At 33.7% G+C, this 22113-nt stretch overlaps 2 protein-coding genes across 2 annotated transcripts; one reads left to right on the forward strand and one right to left on the reverse strand.

Annotated features, from left to right (window-relative positions):
• Window positions 1–1328: 1328 nt before the first annotated feature.
• On the reverse strand, window positions 1329–15280 carry RhoGAP15B (RhoGAP_ARAP and RA_ARAPs domain-containing protein RhoGAP15B). Its single transcript, XM_077445448.1, has 13 exons — window positions 15040–15280; window positions 12890–14452; window positions 12557–12749; window positions 11008–11128; window positions 9897–10006; window positions 9691–9814; window positions 7469–7681; window positions 6978–7165; window positions 6313–6546; window positions 4838–4992; window positions 4536–4749; window positions 4252–4376; window positions 1329–2276 (listed from the first exon to the last, which is right to left on the reverse strand). The coding sequence occupies exons 1-13, from the start codon at window positions 15165–15167 to the stop codon at window positions 2141–2143; spliced, it is 3504 nt and encodes a 1167-aa protein (XP_077301574.1). The 5' UTR covers window positions 15168–15280; the 3' UTR covers window positions 1329–2140.
• A 4885-nt stretch (window positions 15281–20165) lies between these two features.
• Window positions 20166–20529, forward strand: LOC143922271 (uncharacterized). Its single transcript, XM_077445496.1, has 2 exons — window positions 20166–20180; window positions 20254–20529. The coding sequence occupies exons 1-2, from the start codon at window positions 20166–20168 to the stop codon at window positions 20527–20529; spliced, it is 291 nt and encodes a 96-aa protein (XP_077301622.1).
• The last annotated feature ends 1584 nt before the right edge of the window (window positions 20530–22113 follow it).

Below are 22113 nucleotides of genomic sequence, written 5' to 3' on the forward strand. Positions count from 1 at the left end.
GCAAAACATTATATTTTATGTTTGGCAAGATATGAAGTGAAGAAAAGTGAACTTCAATTATAACGGCTCAATTGATCGTATATATATATGTATATGGACAAAATTTTGTTTCTTAATTACCTACCTATGAAGGTTAGGGCCATTATGCAAAACTACATATATGTATACTTAATAATACTAATAAGACGGTGGATTAATTAAAAATAAAATGTTGTATAGTTATTAAAAATACATAATATACAAAAGGAATATTAAATTATGACTAAAATTTTGATCAATGTAACAAATGAATAAATTTAAAAGTTTATCGAGTCACTTTGTGATAATATAAATACTGTTATTAAATGTACTTAAAAAATATATTATAATATAAAAAAAACATATTTATGTATGTAATATAAAAAAAAAAGGAAAGCAATTTGATTTTTTCCCCATTTACTTATTAAAATCAGTCTCAACAACTTTAAAAGGCAAAAGTTTAATGTATGTGTATAAAAAAATAGTATACAATTCAATCAAATATCACAATGCTTTTTAATCATTTTTATAAAAAAAATGAAACTTTTGAAGAGAGCGGTTTTTTTTAACTATAATTTCTAATTATTTCTACTTCAATATGGTGGAAAAATTTCTTGGAATGTCACTACATATTCTAATAATGAAAATATAATATAACGTAATAAAATATATATATATATATATATATATATATATATATATATATATATATATATATATATATATATATATATATATATATATATATATATAGTGCATATGGTAACATTGCATATGGCCAACAGTAACGTACATATATATATATAATATTTAATATAAATATAATATTATGTATAAAAATATATTTTTGAACTTATTCTCAAATATTATGTAAAATTAATTACACCATGCATATTATCAATTGAAATTCAATATGACGATTTCGAATTGAAAATGTATGAAACGACAGTATTGTACCCAATTCAAAGCAGGACGCTAATCAATGCATTCAATATTGTAAATATTATGACCGATTTAAGAACAGATAATGGAGATCAATTAAGTTTAAATTTAAATAAATTACATATTATACATTAATTGCTGTGGTGTTTTAAAAGAAATTTATTGTCACAACACGCAGTTATTGTAGAATTATATATATAAATTACACAACCGAAAAATTATATATATATAAATTTAAATAAATATACACGATGAACTATCAAATTAATCTCGATAAGCAGTCATCACAAATGGGGATTGTAAATTTGTCTACAGTAATTCTGCTTTAAAAAGCTGTCTCGCAGCCTTATTCATATCTTCTTTTTTTTAACAACAAACCAAATTGATTTTAAATGAAAGTTTAACAACTTTTAAGATATAATCATACGATTTAAATTACTGTTGGATCCCTCTTTTAGAAGCGTATAGTTATATATAGATTTTCTAATGCGTTACAGGCTTTTGACATTAATAAGCAATATTCATTTTCATCAATTTCTTAATTCAAATTAATCAATTCACTACTTCGATATCAAATACAAGGTATATAAATGTTCTTTTTTGTTTGACCGGTTATATAAACCCTAGCCATGATAACTTAACAAGTAAAAAATATCAAATATATATATTTTTTTAATTTATGCATATGACTAGTCTTGGGCACTAAAATTAATAGGCAAGTACTTATTCTGATACCAAAATAACAAAATTTAAAAAATACATATACATATGTATTTCAAACATGGGTTTCAAAATGACTTTCATATAAAAAGCTCTTACATTATTAAGAATATAAATTAATAAAAATAAATTCCAAAAATGTACATGTAAATAAATTTTAAAATCTACCCATGTATTTATATGTACGTACAAAATATTCACACATATGCATAATATTTTGTGAATATATAATTAAAATAAGTCACTTTTAAAATTTGAAGTTTAAGGAAAACATTAAATGTAATATAGTGTATTATAAAGTATATTATATTTATTTGTATCATGTTTTCCAAAAGAAACTAACAACTTTAATTTTAAACTTTAGTCGTAAACAAATTTTACATAGTATGATTTTTAAATTTCGAAACCGTTTATGTAGAAAATAAATGCATCTTAAAAGAGATACATATGAAATCGATTATTAAGTCACTACCAGCTGAACGTCGGGAATCAAATCGTGTGGATGTTTTGAATGCAAAAAGCATGCAATAAGCAACCTCATATCATCCATGTTTTGTCCGGCAATTATATGACCAAACCAAGGTCTTCCTTTTGAACTGCAATAGAAAAAAAATAATTATAATTATATTTTATAAGGTCAAAAAAGTCGAAAAGTAAATATTCAAATATTGATAAATAGTCATATGATGCTCGTCCAAATTTTTGCTCAATTACCATGATAACTATTATCTATATAATACGGCTGATTTTTTAAAGTTTTTGACTGTTAATAGAAAGCATTTCTATTTTCTTATGAAAATGAACACATTATGGACCGCCCGAATTTTTCGCAAAGTAACGATAAAAATAATAGGTTTTGTAAATTAAACATAGCTCTTAAGCCTTTTTATCAATTAAATATTGAATATTAGCATACAGCTTCTTTAAAATTGTCTCTACAACTGTAGTGATTGCTGTATTAAATTTTGTATAAAATATATATGTATATATAAATTTCAATATATTTTCAGTTAATGAACGACATCTATATTATAGTTCATTTTATTCATTCGAATGAAAAATTCAATCGGAGAAGTATGCTACATGAGATAAAAAAAAGTTTAATTTCATAGATTTGTTCTGAATAATTATTATTTCAAAAGATTATCGATAAATAATTCCTTGGACAAAAGAAGTCGAGTTTTAAACCATAAAAATGTAATTTTTAAATTTTTTTATCAATATTTTGAATAAATACGCCGGGTATGATATCTATGAATGGAAGTTTGGAACCAAATCTTTTAAATATTTTTTTTATATGAAGTTTGGAGGATTTAAAAACACGCTGTGTTGACATCCTTAAATTAAGTTTTATCAAAAACACAGCATATGTATATGTTTACGATAAATATGTACATATATTCGGTTCGGTGATTATTGGTCACAAAGCGCTTGCCCAAATGTCACTAAAATCTCTATAACAGACCATCTGGCAGCCGAAAAGTCCATCACACTAACGATAACTATCATACCAACGAGAACTCGAGTGCCATATATTCCGTATTCGCGATTTTCATGGCAAAAATTGTTTTTTTTGGGCGATCGCAATATGACTAATAATCAGTGGCAGCTCGTGAGAATTCATAGAGGGGGGGCTGCAGAGATTAATCGGGCTGTAGTAGCTCGTTGACCATACCGGTGATCAAATTCAGACAAAAATAGCATGCATATGTACTATACTGGGAGGCCTGCAGCCCCGCAGCCTATATGGACGGCAAAAATTGCATACATTTGTACTATACTGGGAGGGCTGTAGCCCCGCAGCGCATATAGACGAGACGCCACTGCTAATAAACCTATAAATACATATGCATGTATAAGCAAACATTTTTCTCAATAGTCAAGAGATGCCTAAAACATTACCTAAATAATGTCAACTAATAATATTAATCCGAAAAGACAAAAAAAATTAGACACAATTTTAAATAAAAAAGGTTGTGGCTATTTGCAGGTACTATATCTGCGACAGGCACAAAGCCTTCTGCGCATGCGCGGGAACTTATAATCCGATTATAATTTCTTACATTTAATGTATGCTAGACTTGTTTAATCAATCGTTCATTATACATGAGGCAAATAAATTTCGCACGTTATTATAATAGATTTATTTAATTTAGCTAGTTCGCGGCTTGTACTTGTATGTAGGTATTATACGTTGTATATGATAATAATTTTCTAACAATTAATAATAATTACTAATTTGGATTATATTTTTTACTCTACGTCACTTTACGAGTTCGAACTAAATTTTAAGAGGTTTAAAACAAAATTTAACAGTAAACACGCTGACAGTGACAGTTCACACGCATGCGCAGAAGGCTTTGCGCCTGTCGTAGATATAGTACCTGCAATTAGCCAACAATTTGCAGATATAGTACCTGCAAATAGCCAATAATTTGCGGATATAGTACCTGCAAATAGCCACAACCAATAAAAATGCACAATTTTTAAAGATATTTGGCTTTTGCAATCTTCAACTCAAAATCTATTTAGTATTGCTATGCCAAAAGCGGGTATTGGAATCGATCTTACCGAGAACACTTATTTTTATGTTTGAGTAATGTAATTGACCATTCGGAGTTTGGGTTTCTTTTGCTCTCGTGCCCTATATACCAACGCACATCACGTATTTTCCAATCTTCCAAGACAATTTCACTCTATAAACAAACAAAAACAAAATATATATATACAAGTATTCTAGCTCCGATATATAAAAATAAAAATTGCCGAGAATAAAACAATGGAAGCATAGCAATTCATTAAATTTTTAAGGTTATATACTGTGTAATAAATTTAATAAACAAACGAAACTTTACATTTTTGCCTTTATAACACCTCAACAACGATTCCGTCAGCTCGAACGTGCACGTTTTAAATGTCTTCGTTTTATCGTCGGCGTATTTGAACTCCTTTTTCAAGTGCACCGGTCGCACCATATGCTTTTGAATGTTTGAAATCTTCTTGAGGAACTTGTTCTCGCATAGGAGCAGTGAATTTTCTTTACGATCGCACTGATCCCAGTTTCCCCAGCTGCAAAGCATCGACCAAAAATCAACAATTTAAAGAAGCGTTTATTACTAACGTTTGAAAATATCTACGCATGTATGTACGTGCTTACTTGAAAACAACATCCAAGACGATTTCAGAGTGGTGAATTGGACGCCTCAACTTTTGCTCGCACACAACTTCCTCGAGACACAGCGTGTGAGGCTCCATCTTCACCTTGGAGCTCAGTTGCAAGCAAATATCGCCACAAGTTTGAGTAGGACCCACCTACACATATAAATATTTAGCACTAGCAAAAGTACCATGTATATAATATATTCGTATCGGATTTGAAGGTACTTATTGGTTATACGGGCGCATCCGAGCATCGACTATACACACTTGCACCGACACATACAAATACACGGCAGTTGCATGAATGACCTTTAGGTGTCGCAAACGCTTTTAGTAAAGTGACAGTATAATTATGATAAAACATCGTGGTGTGGCTTGTCAACGGATCTAGGACACATACCCCCACTGAAAAACCCCTAGGGGCCATAGATAAATTTATTTGAAAATAGTAATAAATGATTCCGGCCGAGAGGATAACAATCGAATATTAATCTTTGGAACATGTGACAGTCTTCGACTGTTAGAAACAACATCGCACTGGTTCTTGGAGCGGACTTTCAAAACTGCTCCTGCGTTATTTTCATGCACTTACTCATGACTGAGCCATTCCTTGTTTTTATTATGTTTTACTACAAAATAAAAGTCCGGATACTTACATTAAACTGTTCAAGACATTATAAATATATTGAATGCCAATTTGAGTCCAATCGCCATCATGGTTGACTTTGAATTGACACAGTTTAGAAATAAGTTTTCCAGACTGCGGAATTAAAGGATGCTTCTTTAATCTAAGTCAAAACATATATTGGAAAATTATAGAGAATGGGATGCAACAACGTTACCAAGAAGATTTCGATTTTGCACTGAAATTACGAATGATACCAGCTCTCGCATTTGTTCCGATAGATGAAGTTGTCGGTGTTTTTGAAGTATTATTCGAATTGTATTTTACTGACTGAAATACATATATTAGTATTGATACTGATTTTTTTTATTATAGATACTGTCAATTTTTATTCATGACGGGGGTTATTTTTCAGGTTAATGTCCAGGGAGGTTTTGGCCGAGGATATGCGTCCGGGGGTATGTGTCCAGGGGATACATGTTCTGATACCCTTGACAACACATGGAAAGTTATTTTGCAGAGTTTATGTGGCGGTATACAATACAAGATTTATTTGAAGAGATTCTCTCTGCAATAAGACAATATTGGCCTATGTGAAATTCATAGACACGTGGGTAATATATAGGTAAGTATAATGAAAATTATTTGGGAAGTGCGTTTTCGATTTTTATCGATATTGTTCGATGTAACGTCAGTCACTGGTTGCATACTGTCACTAAACTAAATCTGTTTGCGACACCTAGAGGCCATTTATGTAACTGTCGTGTATTTGTACGTTTCGGATGCGCCCATATAACCAGTAAGTACCGATTAGAATGTACAAGAATATCCAAGTGTAAATAAAATACCGAAACATTGACAACATCCTCTTCTTTTCCATTGTCTATACGAATCCAAACGTGGAATTGGCCCGACGGCTGTTGCGGAATCGGCGTATTGATCTCTTTATACTTTCGCAACACGTTTAATATGGAGCTTTCCCGTTGGAGTTCCAAATCGCTCGGATTGTATATTCTGACATAGAAATAAATTAAATCTTTGATCACTTGGTTCGCACGTTGAAAAGATGATGCATCTGAATCCTGAAAATGAAAGACGTATGAAGATCTATTAATACTGTACATCACTGCAAGGCAAAAGCCCAGCACAGCAGTGTACGGAAAAGACTACGTCTATTCATACTATACGGCAGCGCACGTTCAGACTAGTTTTGGCAAATATTTCCGAAAATATTCGTGTGCGCTTGCATGCGCACTTTCATCAGTACGCATGCACTCGCTACTATGACGTAGTGCGTGAATATTTTCAGTGGTCAAAAAAAGCCGGTTTACTGTATTATATGAATAGATTGTGACATGTACACATTACAGAACATATGAATGTGTCCAAAGAATACTTTTCGTACTACTGTTTACGAACATTTGTCGGTCTGTGCTGTGCCAGTATGAATAGATCATTAGAAATATGTATGTATATAAGGAAAACAATGCTATCTTGCAAAATTATGTCTTACACATGACGGAATCAGTGTCGGTGTCCATATTGATGAAATGTTTTCCACATTCATAAGATTCTCATCGGAAAAGCTGCTAATGAAATTTAAATGTCCAATTATAACCTTTAAAGTGCTCCTTGTGATAACTTGAAGTTTTGAAAGAATTTTCTGGTACGCATCCACTTTTTTTTTTTCGTCGGCGAAATCTTTAAAAAAATATCATATATTTAAAAAATTGAAATGTAAACATTACATACATACGAGCTTATACCGAGTGCAGAAGTCGAGATAGAATGCAAGCACGTTAAGGCAATGTGTAAAAGTTGAACTGCCGAACAAGTTCAGTTGCACGACGAGTACAATTCCAAGTAAATCATTTATTTAGTTATGTTTCTATCTTTGACTTTTTCTCAAGTATATACCGAATTAATTTCATGCATGTATTTATTCATTAGTAGCAGTTTGAGTCGGTTCTCATTAACGACTCCTCAATCCTGTATTAAACTCACCCGAAACTCGACATAGAGGGGCTTGAAAGTCGACCGGAATTAGAGGCTCTGGAAGGTTTCTGAAGAAGGCTTTCAATACAGCGGCAATATCGTGCTCACAAAAATCTTTATCTGATAAATGATGTGCCCAGGCGTCTTTGTTGAATAATTCCAGCAACGAATTAACAGCCGACAATCTCCCGCTGCGACGGTAAATTCCCACACTTAGGCTACCTGCATGTAGAAATAAAATATATTAAATTGTTTTCAGCGTAGAACGAAAATCTATTAGGGCTCAAGTTTTAGTCGTTTGATTTATTTTCGCAATAATATCTTGTCAGGATTACTGGAGCGGAGACTAATCAATCTTCACTAAGTTTGATCGACTGAATTCGAATATGACAATAATTTTTGTTGACATGTTATCGTTTAACCGTTTGCCCGCAGCCGTCTTCTATGGAAGTTTTGGCCGACAAGTCTGTAGCGCGGCTGTCTTCCATAGAATTTCTGAACTTTGCACTGGATTTTGAGGCTTATATGCGCCTATTTCAACTGTGTTAAGGTTCAAAATTGGTTGAATATATTACTGAGAGTTGAATGCCATCTATTCAATTTGCTCTAAATTAATATATACCAGTCAAAAATTAGTTTTTTGTGGAACCATACTGAAACCTCGTTTCTGTGACGTCACGTCTTCATACAATTATGAAGAATGACGACTTTTTTTTTGGTTCAGAGACGAGATATGACTTTTCTTATAGAATTATGCCCCGGGAACACGAATCTGGTAATAAAAAATGTTGATTGGCTCGAGATTCGGAGATATATGTGTTTTATAAATCGCGCGATTTTTCTATATCTTGGTGTTGTTCGGTCGATGTCTCAAAATCTGTCAATTTCCTGTTCAAAATGAATATCGGAATCTATAGTGGGGTATTTTATCTTCCATTTGTAGTACTTTTCAGCTTTCAAATCTCTCTAAGTAGTCATCCAGTTCAAATCAAAAGTCAAAAGTACGTATTTTTACTTGGGATTTTTTCCCACTGTTAATACTATTTTATATTGAGTTTTTTCTATTGAAACATGTTTATTGAGATGGTGTTCTGACCACACTATTTTTTGTTTTCGTTTAAAAAGGTTAATTGGAAGTGTGGCGAACTTTAAATCGGTAAAATTGCGAGCAAAAAGCTCGTACTAGTGTTTACTCGTATTTACACGAATCTGAATTGAATTAATAGGGATAATATATTAAATTATCTTTATATGAGAATTAAATAAAATTCCACTTAGAAAAATCATATTTCGACTATTCTTGTGGATTAATAACAAAAATTCGTTTATTTTATCGAGGTAAGCCAGTTATCTCTGAATATCTCTGAATCTCGAGCCAATCAACATTTTTTATTACCAGATTCGTGTTTACTGGGCATAATTCTATAAGAAAATGTCATATCTAGTCTCTGAACCACTTTTCGTGTCGAACAGTGTGATTATTTGACAATTAATCCAAAACTACGAGTATAAAATAATACTTTGTGTTAATTAACATATCTGATTACTTGAGTAAATATTAAAATCTGTATTTAAGGTCGAAATCTCGATTGCCAAATTCGCGAAAAAGGTTCCGCGTACAAGGCTTGTTCGCCATATTTATCGCCGCGGACAAAGGATTAAGAGACACAAGCGTTTAAAAATATGTGCAATTTTTACAGATTTTTGGCTTTTGCAGTCTTAAGCTTTATTTTTTCAATTTAATAATCAAAAAAAGAAAAATGGGGGCACCCCTAGGCACGTGCATAGTCTGTTGCACCTTTGAGCCGGCCCTAGTTGTAAGATATAAATATAATCTTAGATACATAGCGTGTAATTCGTTTCTGATTGACTGTCGGTAAATATTCAAATAAAAAAAATGTTTACTGTTAGATAAGCCATGTTTAAGCGGTGTATATTATAAATACCAAAACGAAGCCACGTGAAACCACTAGTATATAATTATATAAAAATTGACTTAAAATTTATCTGTTTTTTCACTTAACTAAGGTACATAGATTTATGAGTACTTTCTTGTCTAAAGATGGAGCGATGGACTGAATAAGTTTGTGGGCTGACATATATATATATATATATATATATATATATATATATATATATATATATATATATATATATATATATATATATATATATATATATATATATATATATATATATATATATATAGCAAAGTGAAAGAAAAAAATTACCATAGCAACAAACGAAATTGATACACTTTTGAACAATAACCGGAATGTCATCTTTAGTGAGCTGTTGTTGGTGTAAACAGCGTCCATTGTTAATCGCTATAGTTTTGATGATTCTTTTCCACATCTGAAGATATAAATAATAAAAAAATTCTACGTATATAATATACATATGTATTGAATTATCCGATGCGGTGAAGGATACACACCTTAGTTTCAGCGCTGCACCCCATTTTCAAATATAGAGTTTGATTTTGGAAGTCCAGTATTATAGCGGGCCCGTCTTCAGTTTGAACATCGCCATCCTCCTTTTGCAAAACTGGAAAAAAATCAAGTTCTCAAACGACGATGCTTCAACACACACAAGAACACGCCAAATTTTAACATTCGCATTGCATATTTATTTACGTATGTATCTACGCACACAGATATAAATCATTTACACAACAATGTGCAATACAAAATAATAAATATATATGTATATATAAATCCGCAAAATGTATAAAAAAAAAAATCACATAAAAACATGTATATTATTTGATAGAGCATCATTAATCAAATCAAATTACATAAATAAAAAATGAAGCGGAAGCAATTAAACGATTACTAAATTAAAAATTCACAAAATCAAATCAAACTATGCGTTATGCCATAATTGTCGAATGAATTTTGAATATGTCGTTCAGGTAAGCTCGGCATGTTATCGAGCATTTAAGCACAATCTTTAAAATTCGCTGAATTTCCACTCGGATTTTATTCTTCAACTGTTGAATAGTTTGACTTCGATGAGCATAGTCTTTCTCCATCAAACAGTCCCACAAGAAAAAGACGCAAGCAGATAAATTGGGCACGCTTGAAGGCCATGAAGCGAGAGATGACATGTTACGAGGACATTTCTCAGAGACTTGTGTTGAATTTTAACCCAACTTATCAGAAACTTCAACAAAAAATCAGAGACAATATAATGAATGTCGATGAACTATGTATAATGAATGTCTGATAGGGATCAAATTATCTTCAAAAATTACTTCTTCATAATGCTATCCTTTAGTTTACTTTTATTTAGCTAGTGATTATGTACTTTCCGATTGTCGTTTTTTAAGTTTCGATTGTTTTTTCTTTATCTTACAAAAGTAAAATTAAGTGTATGATACATAGAAAGCAGACGGAGCGTGCGGCCGCAGATAGATGGACAATAGAAGCCTGAGAAGAAATGGTGTAAGGTGAATCAACAGCTGCTTTAGGCAAAATTTCAATTTAATTACGCACATACTTGTAAATGCGAGGTGAAAACTATTTAAAATGATAAATATACCATACCCACAGACTTGGCCTTTCTCAGGTCCAGATCATGTGTAGAAGTGTCGTGGGTCGTGTGATAGTATATAAATCTACGGGCCAAGAGTATCCACCCGCTTTCCCATTGCTGGCTTATATTTCCCTGCAATCATCAATACAATGTTTGTTAATGATAAAATGATTACAAACAATACATAATGGGTGTCATAAAAGTCTCAAATATTGGCTGGAGCTTCACACATTTGTCGAAAGTGCCCGACTAGTTTATTTTCCCTAGGAAAAGTGATTTCTTCAGTCATTTATATCTTTGAAAATTTGTGGTTTCTGTTTACCTATTATTCAATTGTAAATTTTATTTTGTAATTTTGAATTTTTTCAATGGAAATCTAATATTTTGACCTTTTTAATACACAATGAGAAAAATAATCGACGGATGGGAAGGTGGAATAACAATAGGTGGCAGAAATATTTCTAATATAATATTCACGGACCATTAGATTATCGCAGAAGATTTATGGCCAGTAATGAGGATGAAATGGTTGAACTTCTTCGAAGAATGGAAATAGAGAGTTAACACCCGGGTCTGGAGATAAACAAAACTCCTTTGCGTTGACAGATTTGCGTCTCTCATAGAGTCCAATGTTTTAAAAGATTATGAAGATGCCAATCAGAAATCCGCAAAAGAATAGGAATGTCTAAAGCGGATATGGATATGGAAAAACCGCTCTATAATAAGAACGAAAATCTGTCTAGTGCGATTTCTAGTGCTCCCCATTGCATATGAATTGATGAAAAATAATGTAAGGGACGTTAAATGCCTTCGAAATGTGGTGTTGGAGACTGCAATGCGCACGAATATTTCCATCCTCAAAGAGCTGGCAGTTTAAGAGAGACTCTCCACAACATGTATTATTTCCTACTTTGACCATAATGGCAGGAAGAATGTGGAGTCTACAGAAGCTTTGGGTAGTCAACAGAAGGCGAGCGAGAGGGCGGTCTCCCACAAGATGGTCAAACCAAATTAAAGAACTGACAGGATTGTCCCTAAACGCCGCATTCAACTTGGCACAGGACTGGGAAGAGTGGGTTCCAGATGATATAAAGGACGACAACGTTCAGCATTGAGCAAACGAGAAATACCTTAGATATAAAATACAGGACGTTAAGTTAGAGAATAAAATCTTAAGCATGAGTCTTTGAAAGACCAACTATGTATAGCGTATTTTAAAAATTCTGTGGGTAAGTTTTAAATGTATAGGAAACTAATATGTTTGCAAAGGAACTGTATTAAATATATCTTATAAATATACTATTGAGTACATTTAAAGATACTTTTTATAAAGAGAGGAAAATACACATAAAAAAAATAAACGTACTGTAGTTTGTTACTAATCGTTACGTCTATAGGCTGTTTAAGAAACCTTATAAAGATAGTTGATATAACAATGAACCTAATAAATACAGACAAATTGAAAAAGGCATTTGATATGGCTAAAGAATTTTTACCGAGACATTTTTTCACGTCAAACCAATATTTAGGACTTTTTATACAAATATTCAGTTGAAAGACCTTCAAATAACACCAGCCGAATCTCGTGTAGTTTGAAATTAAATGTGTCGGAAACATTGTCGTGGCGACTTGCACTATTTTCATCATCCATTCAGACCGCTCCGTCGGCGTGTAGCATCCAAAAGTTATAGTATTACGATTCGAATATAAGCTAGGATTGTAATAGGTTATTTGAAAGTGATGACAATTGGCACTGAAAAGAATCAAATCAAATTTAATAAATAAAAAAAAAAAATATATATATATATATATATATATATATATATATATATATATATATATATATATATATATATATGATAAGTATTATGTTATAATATTATATGAACATACGAAAGGATTTTGATGACTTGAATTGAGTAAAAACTTTTCAAATTGTAAGTTTCTTTAACGCTTGATGAAGTGCTGTCCGAATAGCAGTACAATATCTGATTGCTCAAGACGCACAGTCGCATTTGGTGGTTTTTGAATAATTCTTCCATGGGTGCAGACAGTGAACGCATCATGTTTCCTCGATGGGAAATGTTGGTGCCAGACATGGGCGGTTTTTCAATCTTCCCAGAAGCTTCTGACGCAATGTCGAACCGTTTCTTTATTTGGGTGGCCGTCTCCGGAACGATCTTCAGCATGCTCGAAAACCTCTTCATGAAGACGTTGGACTTGGACGACCTCCGATCGCGGGCCTGACTCGGAGTGGTGGCGGGATCCATGTCGTCGTACAGGAACCACTCGGGCTTCGTCGAGCTCTCGTTCAGAGCACTCTTGAACAGCTCATCTTTGAATTCGGCGGTGTTGACGTTCAGAGAGTCATTGCGTTCCGGAGGAGTGGGCGGTGACATGTAGATGTCCGAATTTTCACCAAACAGTTCGTTTTCGGACGCTTCCGACAGATTGTCGTCTACGTTCACCTCGTTGTCGTTGCAAAAGCCCAACAAGAATGCTTCCATCAGGAGCATTTCGTTCGTTTTGGATTTGTTCGATTTGGCCGTGTCATATTTGAGTATTGGATCAAACTCCAAAATGGTACTTTTGGTCGCCTCGGCGTTTGCAGATCGGCTCTTATTCGTATTCCGAGTGGGTGTGAAATTTTCATACTTTTTCGAATCGTTATAGATTTTTGAAGGCAAATTCAAATTAAAATTGGCAAAATCATTGCTTGATCTGGGTTGCAATGGATTTTCAAACAGTGAATTGACGGCGTTAGCATTTGAATCCAAAACGTGGGAATTACTTCCGTTTAAATTAACTATATTTTCGGAATTATGCTCGTATTTTAAAATTGGAAAAGCGTTCACCTCATTAGAAGGGTTTAAATCATTGACATGCGATTGTTTAACGGCTTTAGGTGTAGGAGTCTTGTAGTCATGTAAGGATTCGTAGTTACTTGGAGGTATGTTTAGATGAAAGTTTTCGTATTGATTTTTAGACGATGCTGCTTCTTTTCGTTTTTTGTTCGCGACAGTCAAATCATTGAATGAAGTGTTTGCACTTCCCGTTCTGAGCGCATTCGAAAAGTTATCGCTGCTGGAAGCCGATTCAAATGCATCATTGATTTGGTGACTGAGGCGTTGACTCGGAAAAGAGATGATATCGTATAAATTCGAATCGTCCTTTTTTTGTGGCCTCTTAGCGAATTCTACATAGGAATAAATGGGATCCTCATCGCTGTCTTGATTTTCTATCATAGGCGAGTGAAATCGAATTTTTTCAAATACACTCAAGTCTGGGGGGGCAACTTCTTCCAGTGGATTGGTTACGACGATTTTACTGGGGGGCTTAACGTTCAATTTTTTGCCAGGCATTCCTTGTTCGACGACTTGTTTTGCGAGCTTTGCACCTAACAGCATCCCTTTGTTGATCTTGTCTTTGGCCACCAAAGCTGACCCAACGATTGAACTGAAAATTGATGGAAAAAATTAAATGGTGGGTGTTGTAAGGTCAATAAGTGAATTTGATTACATTTCCGAATATTGATTCGTAATAAAGGATGATGTATTTTTCTACTACTTCCGGTTGTAGAAAAATACTACTTCCGGTAGAGGTAAAAATATTTAAAAAAATTGTATAAAATTTATAAATTCTATTAAATGTAATAAAATTTAGTTGGCGTCGTTGAGCGGTTTGGGAGATAATGGAATCCAAAAACTTAAAAAAAAAGAAGACAATTATAAGGGGAAGTACCATTCCAGGTCAACTTAAAATTTTGTAAAAAATTTACATCATATCGATAGGCATTTAGCAAGCTGATCGAGACGACGACACACACACACAGCCGCTGGTCACCCATACATATACACACATTACAGCTGCTGAAACTATCGTTCACTATCTATTGAAACAAATCTATTGTTTCGTTTGAATGCTGTGAGTGACGAAAGGTTAGAGGTTGATGCGCAATTAAATAGGTGAAAATTAGCTGATAAAGGATTGTAGAGTCGAATGGCGTTTATGAGACAGCCGATGAGTAATGAAAGATATGACACCTCCTGTTATCGGAGTTGGATGACGTTGGGACGTCCGAAGTTGGTAATGCAGGTGGAAGATGGCGACGCGGAGCTGGCACCGGAATCTGCATCACTTCTTGACGCTTCTTCGGCACTGGGGGGTCCATGACGATCACGGGATCGGCCCGAATTTGGCATCAAAACAGTCGATAGCGGACGAAAGAACGAACGAATGTTGACCCAATGCGGTGCTGCCACCACCACCGTGTCGACAGCTGTCATGTCCTTGACGATGCTGCCAGTATCAAAATGTTATTAATATTTAGCCCTTTGGCTGCTACGAGGTTTTTCAATGTCCAAGCGAAAAATGCTAACATTTGTAATTATTTTGAAAAAAAATAAATATAATATTTTTTTTTACATACTTACTTCGCCGAACGCTCGTAATTTTTATAATACTTTATATACATTTTTAGAAGCAGTTGTGGACTCGTGCTCTCTCTTTCTGTCTTGCTTTTACATGCGTGCGTGCGAAAGAGATACCTACATATATACACTAAATAAGTTTTGACGATTATTTTCCGACGCTTTATTTTTTTCAATAATCTATTTTTAGACATCGATGTATCCTAACAACATGCGATATATTCGAAACAGGTACACTTTCTCTCTTTCTTTCTTGGTTTTAATTGTGTACGTGTGAGCGAGACACACAAGGATGTGAAGTTTCTAATAATCAAATAATTTTTCAACATGTATCATAAATAACTATCTGGTGAGGACTTATGGAATTTATAACTTGAAAATCATAATCGAGAAAGAATATTACGAAATACAAAAACCTTGTAAACATAGGATGAATTCAAGACGATAAACGATATATAATAATAATTATTATTATTTTTAGTTGTTTGTGTATATATATGTTTTGTTTTTGTTATGTCTAATTTATTATTTTGTTTCTTGTCTTTTCTGTTATATTTTTGACCATTGTGGCGCATTAGGAATTCCTGTAATGCTACAACGGTCCAAACTTAAATAAATAAATAAACATTTTGTATGCATTTCAGTTGCATTCAATTGATTGCATGAATTCGTGACGTCTCGTGACCTATATAATTGAAAGCGGATTTCTATTGTTTTTTGCCATTTATTTTAACTCTGCAAAATGATATCGGACAGTGAAAGTGATGAAAGCGAAATAATAGCTCCTCACCGAGGAACTCGACAAATCAGCAGCTCTACTGTTTCTGAAAATGAATTTATCGACAATAATCAATTCCCAAGTAATAACTCCTTATATGACATTGACAACGAACCCGAAATTTACTTTGATGATGAACCCGAAATTGAAGAGCTTTTATTTAAAAAATTGATAAATGTTTATAAAGCTTGATTGTAAAATAAATATAAATACGTATACAAAAAAAATGTTTCGTGCCACTGATGCGCTGGTGGCTCAAAGAAAGTATTGAAATACGACAATTAATGACGACAACAACGATCGTCGTAGCAATCTTCGCCGATTTCAAAACAACGATTTATCGTTGTTGTAGCAGTCAAAGGGTTAAAGAAAGCTGTTGAACGATTTGGGAATAAGAAAAACATTAAAATTGTTGCCTAGTGTGAGGTTATTGGCTATTTGGATTTTAAAGGCTGTTTTTTTCATTTTTACCATAGACTAAAGGTCCATAGTGTTTTAAGGTTAACCCTTTGAATGCTGACCAACGCCGGTCGGCATTTTGCCAAATCCATGGGCCTGAAAAACGCCGATAGGCGTTGTATTTTGAGCATGTACAAAGTACAAGAATACTACCCGTTAAGAGGGCTGTACACCCGAAACCTTAATTTTGTTGCCGTTCCTTTATTCGATGAATGGTGAATGCGACAGTTGCGCTTCGACCAGATAAAGATCTGTTCATACCCATCCAGCACGACCCGCATCCTGCAGATATCATGCAAGTGCGGATAATATTCTTTGGTACATTCTATATGGACGCGCATGAATGCGTAAATGTGCATGCGCGAATGGAGTATGAATACGTCCATATATTGTGCCAAAGAATACTATCCGCACTTGCATGACACCTGCAGGATACGGGTCGTGCTGGATAGGTATGAACAGACCCAGTACCGGTTTTAGGGGGGGCTGAGTCGGGCGACGCCCGAGGGCGTCAAATAAGTTTATTAAGCTAAAATTTAAAATTAGAGCATTTTTGATATAAATTGAGTGCAAATGTATGGAAACTTTCACAAGACAAAAGTTCTACTTTCGACTGTCGGATTTTGATCAATTTTTTTTATTACTTAAAATCACCATCAGCATTATACGCAATAAATATCAGGAAGATTAAAATAATTTAAAAGGTCAAAATAAAATAATTAAAAATTGTTTAAAAAAAAAAACTACTTACGGTTTACAAATTCTGACCAAAACCGTATCAGCTTTAAGTTAGTACGTAAAGAATACAAATACAAATTTTCAGCTTGATACGTTTAAGGGTGTGGACAGAAAAGTGGCCACAACATTTTTGACCTTTCTAAGAGGAAAACATCCCACTTCCGGTTTATTAAATTTAGTGATTTTTTATTATTTTCATCACATTGATACAATAATTATACTTGAAGTTTTTCGTGAAGAGCACACAGGTTAAAGGGGTCAAAAAAAATAGTGGAAGAAAAATCGAACAATAGTAAACTGCCACTTCCAGTTAACGGATGCTTACCAAATTTTATACATAACTTAGTATTAAGCTTAAACTTCTAGATATGAAATTTCAGTTCAATAAACTAATATATGTCTGAGAAAAACATAAAAAACCTTGATTATCTAGAGTAAAAGTACTATTTTCGGTTCAGATAAAAATATTCAAAAAATATAAGGTTATAAAATTGATAACTTCTATTACATGTAAAAAAATTTCAGTGCAATTCAGCTAGTGGTTTGGGAGATAATTGAATTCAAAAACTTAAATAAAGGAAACCTATAAGGGGAGGTACAATTTCCAGTCAACTTAAAAATTTGAAAAAAGTTTAGGTCGTGTCAATAAGAATTTCAGTAACCAATACTAAGTTTCAGTTCGATAGGTCTAACAGTGTTCAAAAAAGCCTCAAAATACACAGACACGCACACACACATTTTTTCTAGATCAGTCAATCTATTTTTACTACGTACATAGACAAAGTAAAAATGAATTGAACATGGGTCGTGTAATCCATGTCATTCATTTGTCAACGTTTATAAAGACTGGTTTTCATCGGAATTTTTGAATTTATAACCATAGCAGAATTTCCCGATGGAAATCTGCTGCTGAGTATTTTAGATTGTGTCTTGGCATTTAGATTGTGAGCATTACATTTCAACAACAACGAAGAAGATGGAACTAGTTTTGGAAAAATACATTCATTAAAAGACTTCTTTTGTTTATTTTATATTGTTGCAAGATATATATGAGAGTCTAAACACACCTTTACAAAACTTGACGGTAGTTATTTAGGGTAGTGATCTAGGGTTTCTTTGGATTAGCTACAATTTTTATACCTGCTTTCTATTGGATTTCAAAATAATTCTAGTTGGAAATGTTGGCGAAATTTTCAGCATGGCGGGCTTTCAACAGAAAAGACGTCAGCACTCAAAAATAATTTTATTTATGGTTATGCAAAATTACTACACATGTGCAAATTTGTTCAAATTAGATTCCAATAGGTTTTTTTCATCCGGCCCAACATACATTTTGAAATTCCGAACCGGTTCAATTTCCAAAAAGGTTTGCAGACCCCTGCTCTAGAGAATTAACGTTTTTTGAGTTTTTACATAACTCCTTTACGTTTAACTTACGATTACAATTATTAATGTGCGCGCGCAGAAAACGGGAGGAAAAGCATGTTCCTCTTGTTCCTGTTGTATCCTGCACGCGCAAATTAAGTGAGTATGTACCGTTTACCATGCACCATTTTTTTTTTATCTTTCGACTTAAGATCTTTCGATTTTCGATCTTTGCCTTCCGATATTTGCGTTTTCTGTCATTTAACATTCTGTCTCGTCACGTAGACCCCCTTTTATTCAAGGTGAATATGATAACCATGGAGTATAAAATAAAATGTACAAAGTACAATGTAAAATGTACAAGGTAAATATAAAATGTACGAGGTCTCAGGACAAAGCTGGCTGCGTTTAATTCAGCCGTTTCTACTATTTGTGATGATATGGTAGCACTAACGGAAACATGGTTGACTTCATCATTTTTTGATGCTGAACTTTTTGATTCTTCCTGGAGTGTGCATCGTCGCGATAGAGTAGATCGACGATCGACGTGGTAGTGGTGTATTATTTGCTTGTCGTGATTGGTTTCGGTCAGTCCGGATGACAAATTTTGAAACTCTATCTGGTGAGGACTTATGGAATTCATAACTTGAAAATCATAATCGAGAAAGAATATTACGAAATACAAAAACTTTGTAAACATAGAATGAATTCAAGACGATAAACGATATATAATAATAATAATTATTATTTTTAGTTGTTTGTGTATATATATGTTTTGTTTTTGTTATGTCTAATTTATTATTTTGTTTCTTGTCTTTTCTGTAATATTTTTGACCATTGTGGCGCATTAGGAATTCCTGTAATGCTACAATGGTCCAAACTTTAAATAAAATAAATAAATAAATAAATATACTGGGTAAGCCAAGATTACCTGAAAAAACGTTTTCCACTTCCTGGCCAACGTTCTGTCTCTCCACACTTTCTTTATCCTAACACGAAGTGATTTAAAATAAAAGTAACATTATTTGACTATTTTCAATCAATCCAGGGGGGGGGGCAAAAGCCCCCCCTTGCTCCTCCTTGCGGGCGCCCATGGACCAGACTGTCTGCGACTGATCTAGCAGGAAGGTCAATTTTATTGCTTGGGAGACAGTGAGTTGCAAGGTGTGGCATGCTTAATACAACTGCATGCATTTGATTTAGTCTCACAACTAATCGGCCGACCACAAGCGACAGGTGTAGTCTAGCTCTTACATAAATTCGTTATGGAGTAGTCGAGTTCGGCCGCACTGCATATACTTATTTACCCGGTGGGCAAACGCAACTGCCACTTTTGCGAAAGCACACGCGAGCACCTTCGCTTAAATCAACTCATTTAGGATTACCAGCCTCCAGATAGATGTCGTGGAAATCGGTGAGTCGACAATCCAATGAATTGAATCTTATCGAATCTTTCGCAAATTGAGTTATGTAATATTTACGTTCAGGTGTGGGTTTTGATCTCGTGCGCGTTGGTGTCTTCGGCCTTCGGAAGACCACGAGCTGCCGGAGATGAAGAGGATTCAAAACCTGTCGAGGTTCCCGAGGGTCAGTTCGAGGCTTTCTATCCTAGGGAGAGCCACGGTGTGCCCAATGGGTCTTCAAGACCTTCCCATGGTCATGGTAGCTTTTACAAACATCGCAATCCAGCCTTGGTCGACGTCAAGAACCCGGCCGCTTACGGTTACAGATTCGATGGAGAACGCAGATTTAACTTCGATTGAAACTTTATAATGTCGAATGAGTGATTTAACAAAATAAAAATAAAATTTATAATCCAAGTCTTGTCTGTGTTTATTTTCAAATTGTATGTTATTTGTTTTCTTAGTAAAAAAACCGTTGCGAAACAAAAACGAAATAAGCAAAAATGTTGATGGACATCCAATTAGGGCTACCATTGTTATATGTATATCAAAATACATATAAAAAAATGCTTTTCACTTTAATCATATTGAAAATAAATTTTCTTTTGTTGACCTACATATTAAAAAAAATATATTTCTGGTGGGTAATATTTTTTAACTTTTAAATGTAATCTAATCGTTTGTGTATGATACGTATGATTATGTATGATGCTTTTTTTCAATAACAATTTTAACATAGATAAAGTAAAAAAAGAAACGAATGGTATTTTGTATATAATATGTACATATTTAGTGGTAGTCAATCCATATTTGAATTTCAAGATTTTGATTGTGGTCTTTCATTTTTACAAGCCTCTTCTATATTTGCCTTCGCTCGTTCGTTTGACAACATTTGGAACCTACATCCTTCCGATCGTTTTGAAACTTTTTGGTTTTTATGATGAAAATTTGATTTTTTGAAAAATACTTTGGCTTTGCAATAAAGGCACGTACTTTTTCATAAGAAGAACGTTATTTTGTGTACATATCGATGCGGTGCAAACGATCGTCAAGCGCCAGACAGACTGAACCACAGATTAACGACACGTGTACCTTATGCGTGCGCACTGCTCGCACTTACACTAAGCGAAATCTACCCGAAGTCTAGAAGTTTACGTTCTGTGCTTCTGATACTTTAGTTCCGAATTTTGCCTTATTAAACTCGCCAGAAAGATCCAACTCAATTTTAATAATTACCATTTTAATAATTGCATCTGTGCACATCGAAAAGTTACTCGTCATCTGATGTGCAATTTATCATTTGTGAAGTCGATAATTGCGTTTAGAGCAGCCATCCAGTTAATCTGTGGTTCAGTCTGTCTGGCGCTTGTCGATCGTTTGCACCAAACCCCTTGATTTGTTTAATAACATTCTTGGGTTATGGCGTCGCAGATTGAGTACTGGTGCTCGACATTGACTTGTTCAAAATTAAAAGATTGACAGCCACTGTTTTATTAGTCGTTAGTGAATACTATTAAAAGAGTAGACGGCAACCCTATTCAGAAGACTAGTTAACTTTCACAATTCTTGCGTTGTTGGCATTGAACGCATTCAGAATTCAAAGGCCTCAAGCGACATTCGCATTTTTATTATATTGTGTCGCAAAAAATAAGCATTATGTGAGGCCCTCACCGCCACTTTCTCCGATTGAAATTGTTGAATTTTCGATTCATTCACTCTTGATTGCAGAGGCGTAGTCATGCAAAGATATTGACCGCAAGAAAATTGCAAGCGGAAATATTATTTCAGATGAAATAAAATAAAATTATCCTTGATAATTAAGACACGTATCACAAAAAAATAAGGTATTATATAAGTTGTCCGATTATATGTATGTATATTTTTTGAAAAGTTTGCCCATTTAAAAACTATATTCAGTACAAAGATTTAATTAATGAAATTTTA

This window comes from Arctopsyche grandis, chromosome 2 (assembly GCF_051622035.1).
Source record: "Arctopsyche grandis isolate Sample6627 chromosome 2, ASM5162203v2, whole genome shotgun sequence".
Taxonomy (NCBI): Eukaryota; Metazoa; Arthropoda; class Insecta; order Trichoptera; family Hydropsychidae; genus Arctopsyche; species Arctopsyche grandis.